General features: G+C 34.7%; 2 protein-coding genes across 4 annotated transcripts in view; one reads left to right on the top strand and one right to left on the bottom strand.

The window, feature by feature from the left end:
* The window catches only part of Ift74 (intraflagellar transport 74), a 79,478-nt gene that overhangs the window by 46,739 nt on the left and 8,667 nt on the right, over nucleotides 1-24,072 (bottom strand). For 2 of the 3 annotated variants that reach the window (XM_075945913.1, XM_075945914.1), the window contains exons 4-8: nucleotides 20,625-20,673; nucleotides 18,576-18,674; nucleotides 18,339-18,399; nucleotides 16,610-16,669; nucleotides 14,713-14,774 (exon numbers count right to left, since the gene is read on the bottom strand). In XM_075945913.1, coding sequence (XP_075802028.1) covers nucleotides 14,713-14,774; nucleotides 16,610-16,669; nucleotides 18,339-18,399; nucleotides 18,576-18,674; nucleotides 20,625-20,673 — 331 coding nt within the window. The remainder of the gene's footprint in view (nucleotides 1-14,712; nucleotides 14,775-16,609; nucleotides 16,670-18,338; nucleotides 18,400-18,575; nucleotides 18,675-20,624; nucleotides 20,674-24,072) is intronic. The other variant, XM_075945915.1, reaches the window with a different exon arrangement.
* Nucleotides 935-13,087, top strand: Lrrc19 (leucine rich repeat containing 19). Its single transcript, XM_075945916.1, has 5 exons — nucleotides 935-1,040; nucleotides 5,726-5,812; nucleotides 8,026-8,539; nucleotides 9,586-9,774; nucleotides 10,439-13,087. Exons 2-5 carry the CDS (start codon nucleotides 5,735-5,737, stop codon nucleotides 10,765-10,767), a joined length of 1,110 nt encoding a protein of 369 aa, XP_075802031.1. The 5' UTR covers nucleotides 935-1,040; nucleotides 5,726-5,734; the 3' UTR covers nucleotides 10,768-13,087.

The following is a 24,072-nucleotide window of genomic DNA, read 5'->3' as shown; positions in this document are numbered from 1 at the left end:
ACAGACAATGGGAATTCCAATTTACTTTTGCCTCACTGTTGAACAGGCACTGATATTTTTCCTTAAAATGTAACAATGGGGCCGGGCGGTGGTGGCGCACGCCTTTAATCCCAGCACTCAGGAGGCAGAGGCAGGCGGATCTCTGTGAGTTCGAGACCAGCCTGGTCTACAGAGCTAGTTCCAGGACAGGCTCCAAAGCCGCAGAGAAACCCTGTCTCGAAAAACCAAAAAAAAAAAAAATGTAACAATGGGATTTCTACTGCCAAAATTTAGGTGAGTACACATGAGTTCACAGAAATCTGAAGCAGAAAGTGTCATTTATTTCAACCTTTGTTTTTTTTTAATTTACCAAGACACCAACCAAGGAGCTTTCTTTTTGGAAAAACTCATTCTACATTTCATTACTCAACAAACACTGTTTCTTCCGCTGTCCACTGTAGTGAGATGAAAGCTAACATTGTATAGTATTTTATTTACAGAGGGTTAAGATTGCATCACAAGGAAGGCACATATTATTTTCTGAGGGCATATAATGGCTGTCAGGTTTCTAGATGGCTTGAGCACTTTGCCCCTGCTATAGCCTGGCAGTAAAGTGACAATAAAAGCAAGGTGCCATAAAAAGAAGCAAACAACAATGTTGAAAGGCAGTGGAATATAAAACTTGGTGGTGTGCTTGAATCTAACAAAATACAAAATAGCTTTGCCTACACTGCTTTAGAAACGTGGTTCAAAATACTCTCAATATTATACTCTTTAAGTCATGAAACAAAATTGTTAATATTTTGATAAAATTTTAAAACAAAATACAAAAACTAAGCAAACTGCTATTTGTTACACTAAAAAAGTCAAGGATGTCTTTAAGAAATTCTAGTCAATCTTTTGCTAAGGAATACCAGCTTCTTAATCACCTGTTCACTGGGTACAAAGGTTAAGACAAAGTGAAACGTGATCATGTGACACAGGCTTTTCTGATGGCGTAGAAGAACCAGAATAGATGTCTTGAGCACACCCGTCTCAGATACAAAAAAGACAAAGGAAAGGTAAGATCTTATATACTTAAGGTCTGGTTGTTGTTGCTGAACTAAAGAAATTCAGTTGGTTAAATCTGCAGAGCAATTCTTGCCTTTAGTGACTAACATGATATTTTCACACTGTCTACTGCAGAAATAGTATAAACCTAGGAAGTGGCCAACAGCACTTTACAAATCAAGTTATAGTGATATACAAAGCTTTCATCTACTAATCAAATTTTTAATAATTTTTTATTTTAAATGTTAATTTAAATGTTAATCTAAAGTAATTTTAACCTTAAAACAAATTTACAAGATTAAAAAATTACTAGCTGAAACTTCTGAAGTTGGGTGACTATTATTAAACAGCTTTCAAATATAATTTCCAATGTAAGTTATTATTTAACTTTTAAAATTCAAAAATCACACAGTAGTTAAGAAAAGAAACAAAGTTAACTGCTAACTGTTAATCTCTCACTTTAAATGTACTGTATTGTGGTATAAATATTGAAGGACAAAATTACTTCTGGACTTTATTTAACAAAATCAAAATATGTACAGCATACTTTTATCTCACTGCCCATAATAAGCCAAAATTCCTAAACTTGTACTGGAAACTTCCTAAAAGAAGAACATGAATTCTGTAACAGCATCATCGCTTTGTGTTCAGATTTGGTTTTTCTGTGTAAAGATTCTTAAATACATACACCAGCTAGTGGAAACTCTATTTCTTCCTGATGTTATTAATTCTTTCAAAAGACAGAATTCAAAATAACCTTCAAATTGAGAAAAAAAAAACTAAAGAAATGGCCTTATTTAACTGCCCCCCCTTTCTGTCTTTTTATTATTATTATTATTATTTGGTTTTTCGAGACAGGGTTTTTCTGTGGTTTTGGAGCCTGTCCTGGAACTAGCTCTTGTAGACCAGGCTGGTCTCGAACTCACAGAGATCCGCCTGCCTCTGCCTCCCGAGTGCTGGGATTAAAGGCGTGCGCCACCACCGCCCGGCTTCTGTCTTCTTTTTAAATCAACATTGAAAGACATATTTTTGTCTGGGGATTTGTGTGACATCACAATCGTAACATTCATTCTCTGTTGATCTCCCCTAGCTAAAAACACACACATGTGTGGAGAGACCTGTAGACAGTGTGGGCTACAACTTTAAACATAGTAACACTGCAGATAGGTTGAAAGGAGAACCTGTACTATATGCTGCTTTTAATTCCACAATTCATTAAGAAAGATATTTCTAATCTTTGTAATTTATTTTAGTACACTATAGAAAACAATTACTAAGTGATAAATATAACATGACCCCCTAGCTCCTCCCAAATGGCTCACAGCTCTACCTTGACTCCACTTTATTCTTCATCTGTATTTTGTTTATTGAGACAGAGTCTTTCTATTTACTCCTGGATGTTCTGGAACACATGAGGATCAGGGTGACCTCAAACTCATACAGATTCGCCTGCCTCTGTAGAGCTGGGATTAAAAGCATGGGCCCTCATTTGCTTCTGTTCAACAGCAACTCTTCACCGATATTAGTTAATTTTGTGTAGCCTACTTCCTTTCTTTAACTATCCTTATCCCATATGTCTGAAAAACTAGCACTTCTCCATTACTTAGCCCTCCTCACTCATGTGTGCATACCACTGAGGACATCAGTACTAAGAGTACCAAAGAGGCTGCCCAAGTGTTCCTAGAAATCATTAAGTACAGGTAAGCTAGCTTTCATAAATAACCTAGGCATCCCCTTTTTATAGCCAATGATGTGGAGTACATTGTAGCTTAATTCAAATTCTGGCTCTAAAAGAGTGATAAAAATGTATTTCATATAAAACTTATATTGCATAAAATCTAGGAGGCAAGTAACTTTTTCTAGCAAACATGAAAAGACAGAAAGAAGAGAAATAAAGCTAAACATATCAACAAATTGAAAGCAATGAATGAGTGGACAAGAACATACCAGCATTGAAAAATAATAAATTCTTATCACCGAAGAGCAAACAGGCTTCAGTAACTCGAATAGAATCTTACTCTACTTGGCTTTTTCCTTCTTGCTTGGATGTAATAATCTTCTCTTTAAAAATCTTAAATAAGTATAACTGCTTAGAAAGGTACAAGTGATTAAATATTAGAAGACCTCTAAAAATGACAGGAAATAATTATATCCTTTCAAATACGTGACGACTTTGAGAAAACAGGTAGACAGAATATGAAACATCATCATGAATAAACGATGAAATAGAAAATAAATACTAAGACTATTACTTTTCAATAAAGGGCAATTTCTACTTGAGCAGCATGTCGAATACACCTATTAACTTTGGCTTCCATTCAAAACCTGACCACAATAAAAGTTAAAGGTGAAGGGGAGTATAAACTCACAAGAGCAGAGAATACACGAGGAAGTAACAATAGTAAGATTTACAAGTCTGAAAGTTAAGTGGTAACTGAAAAAGTAAGTTTTTCCCATGTTAACAATGGAAAAAAAACCACTTGATTTCTATTACAGGAACTTAAATTGTTCAGAAATTACCATTATCAGCTATTCTGGAAACAGGAGGAGGCACAAAGTCCTCCATATCTCTGCTCTGACATGTGATGTTCCTTCTTTATGGAAGCTAAGAACTTGCTTTTTCTGTGGAGAAATTTGGATACTAGGCCCAAGCTAAAAGAGAAACAATGCTTAGATGAAGCTATATCTGATACACCAAATATTAATATTAAATCACCTTTTACCACTCTGTTCTTGAAATGATTCCTACAAGGCCTTGTATGTATAGGAAGTAATTTAGATTTTGTGAAATACAACTAGCGTGAAAGAAAGGTAATGACATTTGAGAATGTCCTCAAAAGTTCAGCACATTCACTCTACGGGAATGTCAAAAATGCAAACACACCGTTTTCTGTCAGGCACTTAGTTTCACACTTTACCCCCAAGCAAAATAATAACATTCATAAAGAAAGCTTCCATAGCTGGAAAAAAACAAAACTGGGGACACAAAAGCTATTCATTTAAAAAAAGAAGAAAGAAAAAAGAAACAAGCACAAAGGCCTTTAATTCCAGCACTTGGGAAGTAGAGGCAAGCAAATCTGTGAGTTCAACGCCAGCCTGGTCTACATAGTTAGTTCCAGGACAGCCAGTATGACACATAAAAAAACCTGTCTCAACAAACAAACAAATAAAAACACAAGAATGAAAAAAATGAAGGGAGGGAGGGAGGAAGGAAGAAAAAAATATATCAATGCAGCAGGATCTACTAAAAAAAAATAAAAGAATAAAAAAGGTCTAGAATCTAAAGAATATATGAAAAAAACTTGAAAGATAAAGTTGAGATTGTCTCCAAAAAGTAGAGCAAACTACAATATACACAGGAAAATGAGGATCTGAAAAATGAAGGTTATTCCAGATGGATAATACTCAATTTAGGCAGTTCTACAATTAGCATTATCAATCAATGGAATAATTTAGAAATGAATTTTCTCAGAACTGAGTGGTATAACTTCCAGATTGGAAGGGAACCAGGTATCCATCTGACTGATGAAATCAAACTTTAAAAGGCACAGGATCATGAATCTGAAAATACTGACTTTAGTGCTTTGAGGACTAGGGAGAGAGGCAAGGTAGACAAGATGACAAAGACTGAGAAAAACATAAGTACTGAAACTTAAAACAGTAGAACAATGGCCATCAGCATTTTGAAGGAAAAATATTTCCCAACTAGAATTCAATTTCTAACCAAAATCACTCAAGGTTAAAAACAGCAAAAACGTCCTTCCTGTGGTCCTTGGAAGTTATGAAGCCCCACCAAAAAAACAAAACAATAAAACAAGACAAAGAATTCTTAAAGGCAGGAATCTGTAATAAAGACTATGGAGAATCTGTACACGAAAGTCAGACATGAACAGTGGAAGCGTCATCCACTGGTCAGCGTGTCTAGACTAAGCACAGCAACAGGCTCCAGGAGAAGTTTTTCATGTAGTTGAGAGGGAAATATTTAGTACACACTACTTACTGAGAGATTTGCTATAGGACAAATTCATGACAAAAAAAAACATGAAAAAATAAACACATTTTTAAAAGCTCAGTTTAGCAAAACAAAAAAGTCTAAAATGGAAAGAGTAATCATGCTACATGGTTCAGTAATCAATAATTTACATATGATCATGACATTATAAACCCTGAAAATTCATCGGGTAAAATTCACTAAGTATTTGTTAGAAATGAACAGCCAATGTACTGGAGGTTACAGTAGTGAATACTTGAAAGAAACAGTAATTTTTATCTTCCACCATTACAAATCAATCTACAATATCAATACAACACTCCAAATTGAATTATCAAAAAGCATCAATTTAAATATATACTTAGGTTTGCACATAATTGCAAATATATATTCCTCTGGGCTTTTTTATCTATATATTTACTGAAAATCTTTAACACAAGTATTTAAATTATTTATAAGGGTTTTTTTCTTTTTGTTAGCTCTGAAGCTAATAACACATCCTAGAAAAATACTGCGTCTTGGTGTCCACAGGGACTGTTCAGTTTGTTAAGGTTAGTTAGTATACAGGATAATGAAAGGCAATGGGATTGCTTCATATTTTCTGTATTTTAAAAGAAAAATATATGTAAAGGGGAAAATGGAAATCAGTATGTCCTCAACCTCTAAAGTTTATCTCTTAAAATGGAATATTCTCTTTTCTCTTAGGCCTTCAGTATGAAAATCACACACTTCATGACCGTGTTTTGGCCACTCTCTATGCTACTATTTGACAAAAGCCAGGCCTCTAAAACAGTAAGTTTTTACAAACAATAGTTAAAGACAATTGATGAACTATTAAAAATTAACTCTTGAGAACCACTGAAATGTCTTCACAGCTAAAGGTGTTTGCCAAAACATAGCAATCTGAGTTCCAGCTCCAAAACACACTATAAAAAGTAGAGCTGACTCCTGAAAACTGTCCTCTGCTTCCACATGTGCTATGACATGCATGTGCATGGACACGGGAACACACACACACACACATAACCATACACAAACATAAATAATAAAAATTAAATTTTACTTATCCATATATAATAAAATTCTGTAACCTCTGAGCAAAAGTATTATTTGTTTTATAAAATGAATTCTTTTTCAAAGCTAACCAAATGGGAATAAAAAGTTGGTTCGGGAGTTAAGAGCACACTCTGTTCTTGCAGAGGACCCAGGTTCAATTCCCAGAACCCACATGTTGGTTCATATGTATCTGCAACTCCAGATCCAGGAGATTCAAAGAACTTTTCTGACTTCCACAGATAGCAAGCAGATACATGGTACACATATTTACGTGCAGGAACATACACATACACATAAAAATAAAAAAAAAACTTTAAAACTGAATAGAGTCCTGTAAATTTTCAGTATAAAATCAGAGATTAGTTTCAAGACAAAAAAAGTCAGTTCAAATCGTAGAATGGGGCAAGAGAGCTGAGGAAATGATTTAGTGCAAGCAAGAGGATCTGATTACATCCAACATTGACCTCTCCTCCTTCTCCTCATGCACAGGCAAGCACATACTGTACAAATACAAAATAATAATGTAAAGAAATAAGGTATAGCTTAGGGATAGAGCTTAGTGGGAGAGCTTTTGTTTAATACCCTGGGATCAATCCCAATTCTGCCAAAAAAAATTTAAGCAACTAAGTCAGTTGTGTTGACATATACCTGTAATCCAGAGTGTATTAGCATGAGGCAGGATGATCAGGAGTTGGCCAGCTCATGCAATATACTGGAACCCTATTGCAAACAAAACCAACATCAAAACAAACAACCCCCCATGTCAATCAACAAAAATCATAAAATGTAAGAAAAGCTCACTGATACAACCACCATGCAACTGCATTATTTCAACAGCAGAGCCTAGCAAGAACTATTTATTCGATGTATAGTTACTAATATGGGAATCATGTCTTTTATTATAGCTCATCAATAATCATGATTTTATTTTTTATTGTTTTGAGACAACAATGTAAACCAGGCTGTCCTTGAACTTATAGAGAGCCATTTGCCTCTACCTGTGCTTAAAACTGTGTATCATCATATCCAGCATGGTTCTGTATTTGATAGAAAACAATTATTTACTTTTAAAATATCAAAATGTTGTGCTGTCATACCAACAGAGATTGTTGGGCATTGATTTATCTAATATTTCTAGGTATGTGATGGTATCTCCACAAACTTCCAAATTTCCCATATATATGTATCTTGCATGCTAACCTCAAATAAGGTTTTAGTCTGTTTTAATTTTAAAAAAAAAAAAGCATCGTTGGCCTTGAACTTGTCAGTATCCTGCCTCAATCTCCCCAAGTGCAGGGATGACAGGCATGTGCCAACATTCCTGATTAAGTAAGTCAACAAAACTGCTATTTCCCTTATAATTCTATAAAAGAAATAGAGAAATACTCTTTCTGTAATACTTACATAGTAACAGGTGGAAGACACCTATGGAACAAAGTACTCTCCTTGGGTGGTTGTACCAGAATTCCTTAATCTTTAGTATTTCATCTTCATAAAGAACTACGTTTGTTCTTTATTTTTCAGATTAAAGTATCATTTTTTTCCAGAATTTTTTTTTTTTTGAGACAGGGTTTCTCTGTAGCTTTAGTGCCTGTCCCTCTGCCTCCCGAGTGCTGGGTTTAAAGGCATGCGCCACCACCCGGCTCAGAATTTTTTTTATTCAATATCTCATCTTGGATATGTTTCTTGTTTGGGTTTTGTTTTTGTTTTTGTTTTTGTTTGTTTGTTTGTTTGTTTGATATTTTGAGACAGGGTTTCTCTGTAGCTTTGGTACCTGTCCTGGAACCAGCTCTTGTAGACCAGGTTGGCCTTGAACTCACAAAGGTACTCCTCCCTCTGCCTCCTGAGTGCTGGAATTAAAGGTGTGCGCCACCACCACCTGGCTAACTTTAATCTCTTCTGTTAGAATTATTCCTGATTAAAACATTTCTATTTTTTTTCTTTTCTAGGAAGTCAAATGTAATTTCACCGGAAGAAATTATTCCTTTATTCCAGAGGGTATCAGTAACAGTGTTACCATCCTTGATCTCAGTTCTAACCAGATCACTCTGAATGCTTCAGACATCAGGGTGCTCCAGAGGTATTCTTTACTCACTGAGCTCTACCTGATGGAGAACAGCATTACTGCCATACACAATAATAGTTTCAGTAATCTCTCCAACCTAGAAATTTTAAACATCTGTGGAAATTCCATCAGTGTAATTGAACAGGGCTCATTTGTTGGCTTAAATAAAGTAAAACAGTTATATCTTTGCCAAAACAAAATATTACACCTGAATCCCAATACATTTGTACCTCTATTCAACCTGAGAGTTCTGAATCTGCAAGGCAACTTGATAAACCACTTTGATGTGCCACAACGATTCCATCTGGAGCTGCTAACGTTGGATGGAAATCCATGGAACTGCACCTGTGGTCTACTCCAGCTGCAGAACTGGCTGAACACGTCTAATGTGATATTAGGTAAGCAAGAAAACAATGTGACGGAACTTTGATGGCTTATGTCAGAATTGGAATAGATAAAAGAAAACGGCTGGGCTGGAAGTACTGCTCATTGGTAGACTCAGGCCTTGAACTTCATCTTTAGCACAATTAAAAATAAACCAATATCAAACCAAACAAAACAAAAAATTAAAAAAAGCAAAAACACCACCTGGAAGAAACTGCAGAACAGACATGCGCTAGCCTACCTGGCAGAGGGTGATAATTTAAACAATGGTATGTGCAAGTAGTATTAAACATGCAGAGTCATTATGTAATGTTATTTTTACGTGTCAGGTGTGGTAGTGCATACCTTTAATTCCAAAGCTTGGTAGGCAGAGGCAGAAAGAATTCTTTTGAGTTCCAGGCAAGCCAGGATTACACAGTGAGATCCTAGCTTAAGAAAAGATTAATTTTCCTTCAAGTACTTCCTGTCTATTCTTTAGGGTACTGTACCACAAAATACACAAAAAGAGGTCCCTTTGGTTGGTTAGTTATTTGTTTTCCAGCACTGGGGCTTGAACTGAAGGTGTTGTCTGATTTTGTTAACCGCACATCATACTCTGCTTGGGATCCAGACTATAACAATAATCTTAATCATAAAACTTTCTAACATACAAACTACAAAACTTCAATTAACCTATATAACAGGAATATGCATCAACACTCATGTTGCCATACAAACTCATCTAGAGTTCTTTTCTTATAATAAATTTTTTGTTTCATTTATTTTATATTTTGTGTTTAAGTGTTCTGCCTAAGTGTATGTGCATCATGTGTGTACCTGGTACCTGCAAAAGTCAGGAGGGCACTGGATCCCCCAGAACTAGAGTTAGGATGGTCATGCACAACCATGTGAAAGCTGGAAATTAAACACTGATTCTCTGCAAGAGCAGCAAGTACTTTAACTACTGAGATACCTTTCCAGTCCTTCTTATTTTCTATGAAGCCTGACTTATCAAAACTTCTATATCAACATTGTTATGAGCCACTTCTATTGTCAATAATACATCTTATTTCTTTACCAGAAAATGAGAACATCACCACGTGTAGCTACCCAGATGACCTAAAGCACTACAGCATTAAGTCAGCACCATTCACTGCTGAATGCCACTCTAAATTTATTTCCACTATAACTGAAGATCTGTATATTGATTTTCCATCCATTGGGAATTCAACTTCTAATAGCTCTTTAAAAAATTTAACACGGAACTCAGGTAATGTACTGGTTTTGAGCACTACTATTGCTGAATGTGTCAGACTAACCACACAGCTCTCCTTGTCTTTCACTATTTTGAGCTTCTATGAACAATGTAAAAGAACAATTCATCTCAATGAAGCTTTACAAAATACTGGAATTCCAACTGAGGCTCTACTATATATCATTCACATGAAACTGTGTATTAGTCAGCTAACTATTTTACTACTCAAGACACCACACTTCACAAGTATGTTAATGGTTTCATGTAACAATACCTGGTTTTTAGTATGGGCTACTGCATAAAACATGAGAGGATATACAAGTCTATATGCAAAATTCATTTATGTGTCAAAAATACCACATGCATGCGGTCTGAAGATAATTTTATACAGTATTTTGGGGCATCTGCGTTTTTACGGTGGCCTGTCCCTTGAGGACTGTTATGGAATTTCCACCTGTGAAATCACGTTAGTGCTCAATGAGTTAGTTTTAGATTTTGGAGCATCTTGAATTTTTAAACTAGGATTTCTCAACCTTTTGCCATTCTGAAAACAATGTTCTTTGGCCATAGTTTTCTTTAGTGAATTAGTAATTTTAATTAAAAGAAAACTGTAAAGTATGTTCCTTTCTAACACTGTTCGACTTTTGTCAACAAAATCTCTCTCTCTCTTTTATTTAAGAACATGAACCTCTTGGAAAAAGCTGGGCTCTCCTTGTTGGTGTTGTCGTCACTGTACTTCTAACGTCACTCCTCATCTTTATTGCTATCAAGTGTCCAATATGGTATAATATTCTGCTTAGTTACAATCATCATCGCCTGGAAGAGCATGAAGCAGAAACCTACGACAATGGCCTTACTAGAAACCCAAGCTCCCTTTCACAAATAACAGATACAAACTCTGAAGACATTACAGTAATATTCGAACAACTGCATTCATTTGTGGAGAATGATGATGGTTTTATTGAAGACAGATATATAGATATCAATGAGGTACAAGAAGAAAAATAATTTATCATGTTGAAAATTTGAAAAAATATTTTTAGTCTACTTATAGCTTAGACAAAAAGATTTTTATTTGCAAAAAAACTTTAACAAGCAGACCGCCATATTAATCAGTACCTTATGTAAATATCATACAATTTTTTTTTGCTGTATTGCATAAGCAAGCCCAAATGCAGTAACTTATACTCTGGTTAGCTAAAAGCTGAATAATTTATCTACACCACCACCACTTACTAGTGTCAGGAGTATTCGGAAAACCACAAACCGGTAAAAACAAAGCCCAAGAATGATTATTTACTAACTAAAATGAACAGATGCTGGTATTAACAAATGCATGTGCTGCAATGTCTGAGATTATACTAAAATTTTAACCAATAAAGGAATATAAAATTTAGATTTATATCATCAAAGTGAGGATCTTTGACTACAGAAATTAGTCTAATGCTCACAAATGAATCCACTGAATGGAGAATATTTTTTAATGCTGCCTGAACCTAAAAAAACAGTTTCCTTAAAAACTGGCAGCAATTTAAAGCATAGGCACAATGTTTAGGAATAATCCCTAATAATTGCTACTGATTTTGACAGTGATTTTTAGGAAGGGTTCCACATACAATTGCTATACTCAATATTGCAATGGCTTCTAAACTGGCCATCACAACTACTCATGAATTTTCTTTTAAAATACACATTTCTGTATCTCTTTTGGGAGATTATTTTTCAAATCATTCTGAGCTAGAGCTGAGGAGTACTTAGGTAATCTACACAGATCTGTTTGTGTTTCAATAAACAGAGCAATGCTTCCCAAATTGTTTTCTAGCTGGGCGGTGGTGGTGCACGCCTTTAATCCCAGCACTAGGGAGGCAGAGGCAGGCGGATCTCTGGGAGTTCGAGGCCAGCCTGGTCTACAAGAGCTAGTTCCGGGACAGGCACCAAAGCTACAGAGAAACCCTGTCTCGAAAAACCAAAAAAATTAAAAAAAAAAACAAGTTGTTTTCTAAAACACTGATTTTCCACAATGACACTGACAAGCATTTACAGAAAAAGAAAAAGGTACCTAGTCAACTTACCAAAAGAATCTGAATTTAAACAAGGTGAACTAAGAATCTTTCCTTTAGTATTGATATAGATTTTACTAAACTGAGGTGTTCTCTGAGTTCTGAAGAGCATTTACATAGCATGTGGAAGACCCTGAGTTTTTACTCCCACATATACAAACATATGTACACACACACACATACCACAAAGAAACTTTAAAATTTACTTGACAATCAAACCCTTCCTTGGAAATATAGCTAAAAGCTCACAGCACATTAAAAGACCAAAGGACATATTCTGGAAACACTAGCCCTAAATAGAAAGGGTCTTTCTAAAGCAAAATGGTTACCAATCCTCGTATAATGGATTAGCTGCAAATATAATTTGAACCACTTACCAGTTTAAAGAGTGCAACCAAAAATTAGCAAAGTCTGTGATTTACCATTCTATATGTGGGAAACTCAATGTATTTATCTGATTATTTTAGAGATAAGGCTATGGCAAAACACTGAACTTTTGAAGTTTACTTGTGGATGAAATATGTAACATGTTTTCTATGATTTTCGTCATCCACATACACAGAAGAGCACAGTGACTAGAGTTGAAGACGGAGCACAGCTGAAAATGTGCTGACAAAACTTGGAATTAGATACATGGGCATACAATGCTCCGATTCTGATGTTCCAATTTCTAGTTAATAAAGATATTCCAAAAATGTACATGATAACATCTTACAAAAGACTAGTAATGTAGATCGGTTATATAAACAGTGCCGATAAGATAGCTCAGCAATTCAACATCCATGCACCAAAACCTGACAATCTGAGTTCAATCCCCAGACCAACATGATGGACAGAGAGAATCAAGTTGTCCTCTGAGCTCCACATGTACACTACGTTACAAGTGTACCAACACACATACATATACATACATACACACACACAATAATAAATTTAAAAATTTGTAAAGGTTATATAAATAGTACATTCAGTTGGAATGTTCACAGATGGAAAATAAAATATATCCCTTGAACCAAATGACTTATTTGTGTTAATACATATTTTATTATATTTATAGTAACACAAAGAATATAAACATATCTAATCTTATGAATTATAAATTATTTAAGTATCAATTTTAAAACATAAAGCATCTTTTTCTAAATAATCTATCACTCTACTTAAATAACATTTCCTGCTTAGAAGATCTAAAGATTAATTTTTGGGAAATAGTATAAAATTATAAATAAGTCCAGATTATACCTGATCTCTTACATCCAACATTTTATTATTGGGTAGTTAGTAAATATCTGACTGAGGAGGAATAAATGAACATAAAATTGTGACTAATATGCTTTTAAAGGACAATTTTGACTAATGCCAAACTAGAAAGATTAACTCAAAATCATATATTTACTATGTAAACATTGTTGCAATCATTTGCTGAGGCTATACCTACAACCAGCTTATACTAGACAGCTTTTCCATAATAAACCAGAGAATCAAACCACACTAAATGATGGCAAAAATGGAAGCTTTTTCCATATGTTGTCAATATGTATGGCCTTCCTTAGTTCCTCTAAATACATAGTCAAGATTAACCTAGTGACCAAATACTTTTCAAATCTTTTATTTTTATTTCTAGAATATATACTTTTAAAACATATAACTGTAAAATTCATACATACAATTTGGGTATTAGCATAACTTCTGAGATAACGACATAGGGACACATAGGTTTTAAATTCTTTGAAGCATTCAGAGCTACAAACTTATATGTTTGCATATACTTTCTTCATCAGGTTGTTTACTGCAGAAGTAACATGGGAGTGTATTTAGTGTTAATAAACTTCAGTAATTTTGGTTAATAACTAACCTTGCTCTCAAACAAATTAACAGTAGTAAGCTTCTGGAACAGAATGCTATACATATGTTTATACACCATAGCTCAACTTTTATATTTACCTTACCATATGCTGAAGTATTTGATACTGGTCAAAACTAATTTTAAAAATTATTTTAATTCACATTTATTATCTTTATAGGGATTACTGTTACATTTTATTATGGAAATCAAAACTAGTTCATATTTAGTCTTCATAAATAAGTTATGTATAAATTCACATATAATCTATAGGCAGCATAGAGTATTATATATTGTGAGAATTATATTATCATAGAGAATATAATTACCATAATGTCAGTTAATGTACAAAGCCTACTGACTAATAACTGCTTTCATTAAAGTAGAACTAAAATGTCAAAACTAGTTAAAAGACTCAGTCAAACTCTAAGAGTAGACATAAAGACATAATTCATCTTACAGTTTAAGTTGTTGGAAACAGAAATCATATTTATACAATTGGGTAGTTCTTTCTTTTGTATACTATTTCGTTCCTTGACATTAAAATAGATTTTGTATTGAGATGCTATGTTAAATCAAGAAAAAAAATGACACATTTTCTATTACAAATATATGCTTGTAACAGGTCAGTAAGATGCCAGTTGTGGTTCTTTTTGTTTGTTTGTTTGTTTTGATTTGCTTTGCTTTATTGAAATGAAGTTTCTCTGTGAATCAGCTCTGGCTGTCCTGGAACTCACTCTGCAGATCGGGCTGGCCTTGAACTCTTACGAGATTCACCTGCCTCTACCTCCCAAGTGCTGGGATTAAAGTTGTGCACTAACACGCTCAGCCCAGGTGTGGATTTAATCTGTAGTCCCAGCACTCAGGAGGCTGAGCCAGAAAGATTCTTGTCAGCTTGAGGTAGCCTACACTACAATTAAGATGTTGCTTCATAAGAATCCAACAATTAATTAATTAAGAGCAAATTAAGAAAAAGCTAAATTTTATAAGGAAATAAATGACTCACAAGTTAAACCATCTACCAAAACTCATTTATGAATCTGAACTTACGCTTGTCTTTCAGTAAATATGACATCCATACTCTGTGTTTCTCGATCATTTTGAGCTTTAAGCTGTGCAAACAGTTAACATAGAAGTTAGTCATTAAAAAAGATAACCATCAAACCAAACTCTCTTTGGAAAGGTTACTCTAGTTATGAACTACATGAGATTATTATAATAATACCAAATACAAAAATTAGAAGAAAAATGCATCTTTCATCTAACAAAGACCACTACCAGTTAACTTAGTCCTTTATATTGACTTAAGTTCTCATCAAAATAATTCATTTTTCTTTAGTGATCTGTCCAATAATTAAAATTAAAATTAATTTATGTAAAAACCATTTCAAAAACATACTATGTTCAATAAATACTTGATTAGTCATATGCTGAATTGAGAATCAACATAATTTTGTTCTTAAATCTTTCACGATTTCGTAAGTACTCCTAGATGACTGTTATGTACACAGACCTGAATCTGGATCCACCCCAAATAAAAAAACAAATTAATTTTCAAAGTTTCCTATACCTACAACCAGCTTATACTAGACAGCTTTTCCATAATAAACCAGAGAATCAAACCACACTAAATGATGGCAAAAATGGAAGCTTTTTCCATATGTTGTCAATATGTATGGCCTTCCTTAGTTCCTCTAAATACATAGTCAAGATTAACCTAGTGACCAAATACTTTTCAAATCTTTTATTTTTATTTCTAGAATATATACTTTTAAAACATATAACTGTAAAATTTATACATACAATTTGGGTATTAGCATAACTTCTGAGATAACGACATAGGGACACATAGGTTTTAAATTCTATGAAGCATTCAGAGCTACAAACTTATATGTTTGCATATACTTTTTCTAGTACTTAAAAGAGAATCTTGTAAACAGTAAGTAAATGGCATAAATTTGCTCAATAGTTTCAAAGAAGGAAGGAAAAGAGAGGAAAGGAAGCAAGAAAACATTTCAAGAGTTTGGTATTCTTTGTATAAGGAACAGGCTGCCATATTTGAGAAAGTTATATAGAGAAGTATTAATGATAGGTGGGGAAAGATACTCCTTGGTTTCTAACTAACAGAGGAATTATATTTCTATTCCAAATATTTCATTATTATATTTGACAAATAATTTTCAAAGTTTCCTATATTTATTTCTAGCAATAAAATTTATTTCTAAGTTTGTAAAACTAAAAATAATTTAATTATTGTAGAACCCCAAATTTAGAACTCATTTTAAAAATCCTGGATTTTTTATAGCCAGGATGATGTGGGGCATGCCATTAATCCCAGCACTTAAGAGAAGCAGAGGTAGGCAGAGTTTGAGGTGCTGGAGAGATAGCTCAGCAGTTAAGAACACTTGCTGTTCTTCCAGAAGACTTGTGTTCATTTTCTAGCACCCATGTGGAGGCTCAAAGCCATCTGTTACTCTTGTCCCAGGCAATTTGATGCCTTCTCTGGCCTCTGACGGCTCAGGGCATAGACATATAGGCAGATAAAACATCCCCACACTTTAATTAACTTAAAAAAATACTATAAGAAAACTTTTAAAGATATTATTTACATTGAATTTTAATTCCATTTGTAAAAAAACTAAAACATAAGGAAACATTTTTTAAAAAAAAAAGAAATTATGAACCAAAATATTATTAATATATATCCAATCAATATAGATGGTTCTTCCCTAGCTTTATTGACAGATGTTAAAATATTTACTCCAACAGCAACAGGGATATAAAAAACAATAAAAAGTGCTTAATCATAATTGTGATACTTATGATCAGAGTCATAACCACCTTTAATGGCCATAAAAGGTTTTACCAAATTACTTCTAGATAAATGCTTTATTTTAGAGGATATGACTTATATACAATTATTACTTATATTTGTATATTTTCTTACCATGTTGTAATCATTCATAACTTCTTCCATTTCAGTATTGGTATTGAGTTTATCTACCAACTAAAAGCAAAAATATAACAAAAAAAGCACCATTTGGTTAGCCTTAATAAATTTTAGGTAAGTTTTAATATACATACCTATTTTCATAAATAGCTAGTCATTTCAGTGTTAATACTATCAAGTGTCTTACTTTCCAAAAAAAAAAAAGCGAGCCACATTAAAAAACAATATTGAAAACCTAACATACTCTTCATTTGGCCAGTAAATAAGAAGTGATGAATTACTGTTCCTTTAAGAACACTGAAGAGTTTTCTCTGCTTTAAAATGTCCAAGTTTATAAAGGTCTGAAACAGAAAAAAGCAGCATTGGAAATTATCTGCCACTTGAATTTTTCTCCTCCTGGAAACATTAACTGTTTTAGAAATTTATAGTAGTGAAAAGGCAAAACAACTTTATTTCCCATAAATTTATTTTATAAAACAGAACACTAGTAAATCTAATTCTTAAGTCAGAGAATGTCCTGCTCTTACAGAGGATGTGAGTTCAGGTCCTAGCACCCACACCAAGCAGCTTTAAGTGCGTCTAACTGTCTCCAGGGAATCAACATTATCATTTCCTTTGGGCCTCTGCGGGTAATGGCACTCATGTGCATACACATATACACATAATTAGAAGTAAAGCAAAATCTTTAAAACAATAAACAATAGAAAACAACACTTACTGAAAAAAATTCTAATTAATATTATTCTCAAGGTGTTTTTATAGAGCATGTGCTCAGAAAATTTAAGAACTACAAAATACTCTAATTAGCAAAATTTCACTGGTAAGTATTAATATTAACTAGTTATATCATATTTTACCTAATCAACAGCGGAGACAAAAGCTAGTCATGCCATAATTGTTTAATGTGCCTCAGAAATTAGAAAGAAATTCTGATGCTAGAAACTTCCTGGAGGTAGCGTTACTCCAAGGACAAGAAGTTAACAGCATTGACAAGGTGATAGTCTGCACTGGGAAACATCCTCAGTGGAACTATTTTTATGAGTGTACTCTATTTTGACAGAATGCACACAAAATTGAACACTCAGATGGAGGTAATCTGTATGGCTAGGTAAAGAATTTAAATTTCATGATGACAATGCTCCATAGCAAGGTAAAGGTGTTTTTAAAGCAATGGAATCATTCTTACCTAATAAATTGTAATGCTTTAAAAAAATATTATTCAAACATTTGTAGGGGAGAAAAGCTTTTGTGTGATTTATAAGTGTCTTTAAAAAAAAATGAGGCTAGCAATATGGCTCATCAGGTAAAGCTTCTACACCAAGGCTGGTGGCCTGTATTTGATTCTTGGGGGACCCATATGGTAGAAAAGAAGTAACTTACACAAGTTGTCATCTGACTTCCATGAATGTGCCTGCACGCGTGCACACACACACACACACACACAAAATTACAAATAAATAAACAGTAGGTAAAATAAATATTTTTTATAATGCAAACAAAATTGGAAGAATTCCTATCAATCTGTTAAGCCAAGTTATTTCTAGGTTAGGAAATGAAGGAGAAATGAAAAAAGCAATTTAATTTTTGTATTTTTATACTTCCAACTTTTTCACAAGAAATATATATATATATAGTTGTGTATTATTTGGTATTTAAAATGTATTTTTAAGTGTCAAGAGCACAAAAACAAACATCAGGAGAAATTCTCTGAGGAAAGAGACAATACCATGTTGTAGTCTGCTAGCTGTCCTTGAAAGTCTTTAATTTCAACAGCTAATGTCTCTGCCCTACAAACAAAAGCAAATGCATTCATAAATACATAAGCAGATCAATATAAAGAACCTTATGGATGGTGTCATATTTAATAAATTATGTTCATGATACTGAATAAATACTGAATTGATATTCAGTGGGATAAATTCCTAATAAAGATCTTGCATGTCTTAGTTGTAAAATTACTCACCTCTTTTCATATGACAAATACACTGAATTTTCTTGGTTGTACATTTCTATTTCTTTCTGAAGTTTATTAATTTCAGTTGTAAGTTCACTTATTTTGCTCCTAAGTGAAAAAAAAGGAAGTTTAGAAATACTTCTAACTCAGAAAAGACTTCTAGTTAAATAAAATAAACTTCGTAAATGTGTAACAATATGTATGGCTTTATCAAATCCATTTAAAATGAACAGTTTCAGGGGGTTGTGTCACTAAAAATGATGAGCCAATGAGAAAAATGGCTGACACAGAGTCTCTAATCAAGGAAGATGAAACAGGCCAGGCGTTGTAGTACACACTTTTGATCCAACATGGAGAAGCAGGAAAAGAAATCCAAGTCTGGGCACAGCCTGGTCTGGTCTATACAGGAAGCTCCAAATCAGCTAGTGTTACAGAGGAGGGCACAGTCTGAGAACACTGGGTCTGGACTGTACAGGGAGCTCCAAATCAGCTGGTATTACAGTAGGGCACAGTCTCAAAGAACAGAAGCAAAACCAAAAACCAAACAAAGGAAAATGGAGCTACATCACTAGGACATCTGAAAAGAGAAAGTTATTAGGTGGAAAATAATTAATACGTCTTAGTAGGTAAGACCAGGGATCAGTTCCACATGGCAACTCATAACCGCCATAACTCCGGTTCCAGGAGTCATGGAATCCAATGCCCTCTTTCTGACTTCCACAGGCAAAGGGCAAACATGTGTTTTAACACATACATATATGTATAACATTCATACACAAAAAGTTAAAAGAAAGTATTTCTTTTAAAATTCTTCATTTTAAAGACCTTATTAAAAGGCCTGAAGCCAGACACAGTGGTGCACACCTTTAATCCCAGTACTCAAAAGACAGAGGCAGGTTGATCTCTGTGAGTTGAGTCTAGCCTGGTCTAGATGAGTTCTAGGACAGCTAAGGCTATATATACAGTGATGCCCCAACTCAAAATAATTACAAAAAAAAGTAGGAGGCTTATAAATTAGTGAAAATTAGGGCAAGCATGTATCAAATGACCAAATATACTTACTTACATAAAAGTCTATGATTAAGTATAAATAAATAAACAAACACTTATTTCCTTTCTTAGTACAATCAGTGATATTTCAATTATATGAGTAATACATTCCGAATAATACTAAAGAGCATAAAAGATTATTATCACTCCAAGAAAAGAGTGAACTTCATGATATGATTTCAATGTTTGCCTTCCTTCTAAAATTCACACTGAAACTTGTCAGGCAGTGGTGGTGCAGCCTTTATCCCAGCACTCAGGAGGCAGAGGCAGACGATCTCTGTGAGTTGGAGGCCAGCTGGTCTACAGAGTGAGTTTTAGAACAACAGGGCTATGTAGAGAGACTTTGCCTCAACCTGCCCTCTCCACACCTTTCCCCTCAAAAAAGGAACTGATTCTTCTGGTTTGTAACGAGGCCACGAAGGCTATTTCATGGATGTTAGTGCCTACCAAAGGGCTGGTCCTGCTTTCCTTGTCCATCACAGAACTACACAAAACCATAAACTCTCAGCCTAGGGCTGGGAAGAAATTTAGTTGTTGATAAAGAACTTGCCTTGCAAGCACAAAAACCTGAGTCCAAACTCCAGAACCCATGTAAAACAGCTGGGTTTGGTGGTTCATGCTTGCAATCCCAGCCCTGGGGAGACACGAACAGGAGGCTCAGAAAGGTTCAACAGTCAGCAGCCTAGCCTACTTAGCAAGCTCTAGGGCAACAAAGAGATCCTGTCTCAAAAACAGGTGGATGGTATCCGAAAAGTGACACCCAAGGTCACCCTCCTGCATCCACATGCACCCACATGACTGTATGAATACTAACCCATATGTGGGCACCAGGATGCACCTCCCTGTACCATATTTCAGTCTAACTATATTACCATGCAGTACAGTCAATTAACCAGAAATTATGTGAGAATATAAAATTATTCTTAGAACTCAAAAGATAACTAATTGTTGAAATAACTACAACTAAAACTCCAAGGTCATGCATAAAAAAACATTTATTTTACATACCTAAGAAGTCCAAGATAGTAAGATTTGTCTAAAATTTGCCTCTGGGGACCTAAAAAATGTTTTAATGTGAATATTAATACTCTATTATACAATGACCAAAATAACAAATCCAAAGCACAACCACCATTACTTGCCACAGTTCTCAGACATTCCTCATGAATGCCTCAACATATGGAGAAACACTAAAAGCTAGTATTCTAGAGTCATGACATAAAGAAGGCTGAATTTAGACAAGAATGGGACTTTTAAAAGTGAGGCTGTTAAGAAATAAGAATCTGGTCTGGAGAAATGGCTCAGTGGTTAAGAGCACATACTGCTTTTTCAGAGGACCCAAGTTCAATTGCCAACACACACATTGGGCAGCTCATAACTGCCAGTAACACCAACTCCAGGGAATCTGACAGTCTCTTCTGGCTTACACACTGTACTTATGTGCACAGACCCAGACACAGATACACACACATATATTCATAATTTAAAAAAATAATAATCCAGTATTTTTTTTAAAGAAACTAGATACTACAGGACAGACTAGCTAGATAGAAACTAGACCTATGGAAACCTAGAACAGAGCAGTAAAAAGGACTTTTTAAAAAATGCAATTTCTTTTTTTTAAAAAAGATTTATTTATTTATTATGCAAACAGTATTCTTAGTATTCTGCATGTATGCCTGCAGGCCAGAAGAGGGAACCAGATCTCATTACAGATGGTAGTGAGCCACCATGTGGTTGCTGGGAATTGAACTCAGGACCTTTGGAAGAGCAAGTAGTGCTCTTAACGACTGAGACATCTCTCCAACCCCCAAAAAAGGAATTTCATTATCATTATATTGTATAATATGAGGGCATGCATGTGCCATAGCACACATGTGAGGGTCAGAGACAATAATTTTGACTCATTTTTTATTATTAATATTAAAAAAATTTTTTAAATAATAAATGGTTTTTCTACTTAGTAAGCAATATGGTATAAAAAAATTAAGTCTCCTGAAAGGAATACCATACTCCTAAAGTACAGTGGTTAGGACTGGCAAGATGGCTCAGTGGGTAACAAGCCTGACAACCTGAGTTTGATCCTGGGAACCCACAGTAGGAGAGAACCAATTCCAGAAAAGGACTGCAACAGCCCCTGAAATCCAGGGACGCTCAAGTCTCCAATAGAGCTCTGCAGCATTTTCACATAATGGAGCTACACTATCTCACGTGACTTAAAACCATCTGGATGACTTGTTGCTGGGAACAATCTTTGTACACTGTGGATGTGTATTGCTCTCACTGGTTCAGAGGGAGCTGACTGGCCTATAACAGGGAAGGAAGAGATTGGGTGGGAGAGCCAGAGTAGGAGGATGCTGGGAAAAAGGTAGAGTCTGAGGAGTCTCCAGCTAGACACAGAGGAAGCAAGACATGTAGAAAATGGGGTAACAAGCAATGAGCCACATGGTATTACTTAGATAAGAAAAATGACTTAATTTAAATTGTTAGAGCTAGTTAGTAAGAAGCCTAAGCTATCGGCTGAGCATTTATAATTAATATTAATTCTCTGTGTGGTTATTTGGGAGCGGGCTGATGGAACAGAGCTGACAGGCAGTCCCAACAAAAAATTTCGCCTATAACTTAGAATGCCTTATCAATGTTATACAGTTATATCATTATTGTTATATTTATATTGTAATTTACCTTAAAATTAATTTTGCACCTCAAGAGTAGCTTTAAGCCCTCAGAAATCACTAGTCACAAGAAAAAAAAAGAAACCTAAGAATATTCATCATGGTTTGGTTTATACATCACATTGATCAAACTTCTGAAACAAGTACAGTGTAATGGTGCTAGGGATATGACTTAGTAGTAGTGCATTTGCCTAGCATACACAAGGTCCTAGGTTCAATCTCTGGTGTCGTATCACAAAGAACTTACAAAACCAATTTAAGCCACGTGTGTCAATACCAAAACTTGAGAGAGTTGAGGTAGAAAGATAGGAGGTCAAGATTATTCTCAGTTGCATAGCGAATGCAAGAACAGTAACTATTATATTACTAACCACCTGTGTCTTATCAGACCACCATGGATTAAAGTTAGAATTCAACAACAATGCTACCCCCAGAAAGCCTACAAACTCATGGAAACTGAACAGTCAACTACTGAACCATACCTGGATTAAGGAAGAAATAAAGAAAGAAATTAAAGTCTTCCTTGAATTCAATGAAAATAAAGAAACAACATACTCGAACTTATGGGACACTATGAAACCAGTCCTAAGAGGAAAGTTCATAGCACTAAGTGCCCACTTAAAGAAAACAGAGAAAGCACATATTGGAGACTTAACAGCCCACCTGAAAGCTCTAGAAAAAAAAGAAGCAGACTCACCTAGGAGGAGTAGAAGACTGGAAATAATCAAACTGAGGGCTGAAATCAACAAAATAGAAACACAGAAAACAATCCAAAGAATCAATGAATCAAGAAGCTGGTTCCTGGAGAAAATCAACAAGATTGACAAACCCCTATCCAAACTAGTCAAACGGCAGAGAGAAAACTTGCAAATTAATAAGATCAGAAATGAAAAGGGGGACATAACCACAAACACAGAGGAAATTCAGAGAGTCATTAGATCTCACTACAAAAGCCTGTATGCCACTAAACTGGAAAATGTAAAAGAAATGGACACTTTTTTAGATAAATACCATTTACCAAAATTAAACCAGGACGAGGTGAACAATCTAAACAGACCTGTCAGTAGCGAAGAATTAGAAGCTGTTATCAAAAACCTCCCTACCAAAAAAAGCCCAGGGCCAGATGGTTTCAATGCGGAATTCTACCAGAATTTCCAAGAAGACCTAATACCTATACTCCTCAATGTATTCCACAATATAGAAACAGAAGGGTCACTACCAAATTCCTTTTATGAAGCTACAGTTACTCTGATACCAAAACCACACAAAGACTCAACCAGGAAAGAGAATTACAGGCCGATCTCACTCATGAATATCGATGCAAAAATCCTCAACAAAATACTGGCAAACCGAATCCAAGAACACATCAGAAAAATTATCCATTATGATCAAGTAGGCTTCATTCCTGAGATGCAGGGCTGGTTCAACATACGAAAATCTATCAATGTAATCCAGCATATAAATAAACTGAAAGAAAAAAACCATATGATCATTTCATTAGATGCTGAAAAAGCATTTGACAAAATTCAACATCCATTTATGTTAAAAGTCTTGGAGAGATTAGGGATACAAGGGTCATACCTAAATATAATAAAAGCTATATACAGCAAGCCGACAGCTAACATTAAATTAAACGGAGAGAAACTCAAAGCCATCCCGCTTAACTCGGGAACACGACAAGGCTGTCCACTTTCGCCATACCTCTTCAATATAGTGCTGGAAGTTCTAGCAATAGCAATAAGACAACATAATGGGATCAAGGGGATTCGAATTGGAAAGGA

The sequence above is a fragment of the Microtus pennsylvanicus genome, chromosome 13 (genome assembly GCF_037038515.1).
Source record: "Microtus pennsylvanicus isolate mMicPen1 chromosome 13, mMicPen1.hap1, whole genome shotgun sequence".
Classification (NCBI taxonomy): Eukaryota; Metazoa; Chordata; class Mammalia; order Rodentia; family Cricetidae; genus Microtus; species Microtus pennsylvanicus.
The sequence above is the reverse complement of the archived record's forward strand: the minus strand, read 5'-3'. Positions and strand labels throughout refer to the sequence as shown.

Coding starts and splice junctions, on each gene's coding strand:
- Lrrc19 (XM_075945916.1), top strand. CDS start 5,735: ATGAAAATCACACACTTCATGACCGTGTTTTGGCCACTCTCTATGCTA. Junction 5,813..8,025: donor AAAGCCAGGCCTCTAAAACA/GTAAGTTTTTAC, acceptor TTTCTTTTCTAG/GAAGTCAAATGTAATTTCAC. Junction 9,775..10,438: donor AAATTTAACACGGAACTCAG/GTAATGTACTGG, acceptor CTTTTATTTAAG/AACATGAACCTCTTGGAAAA.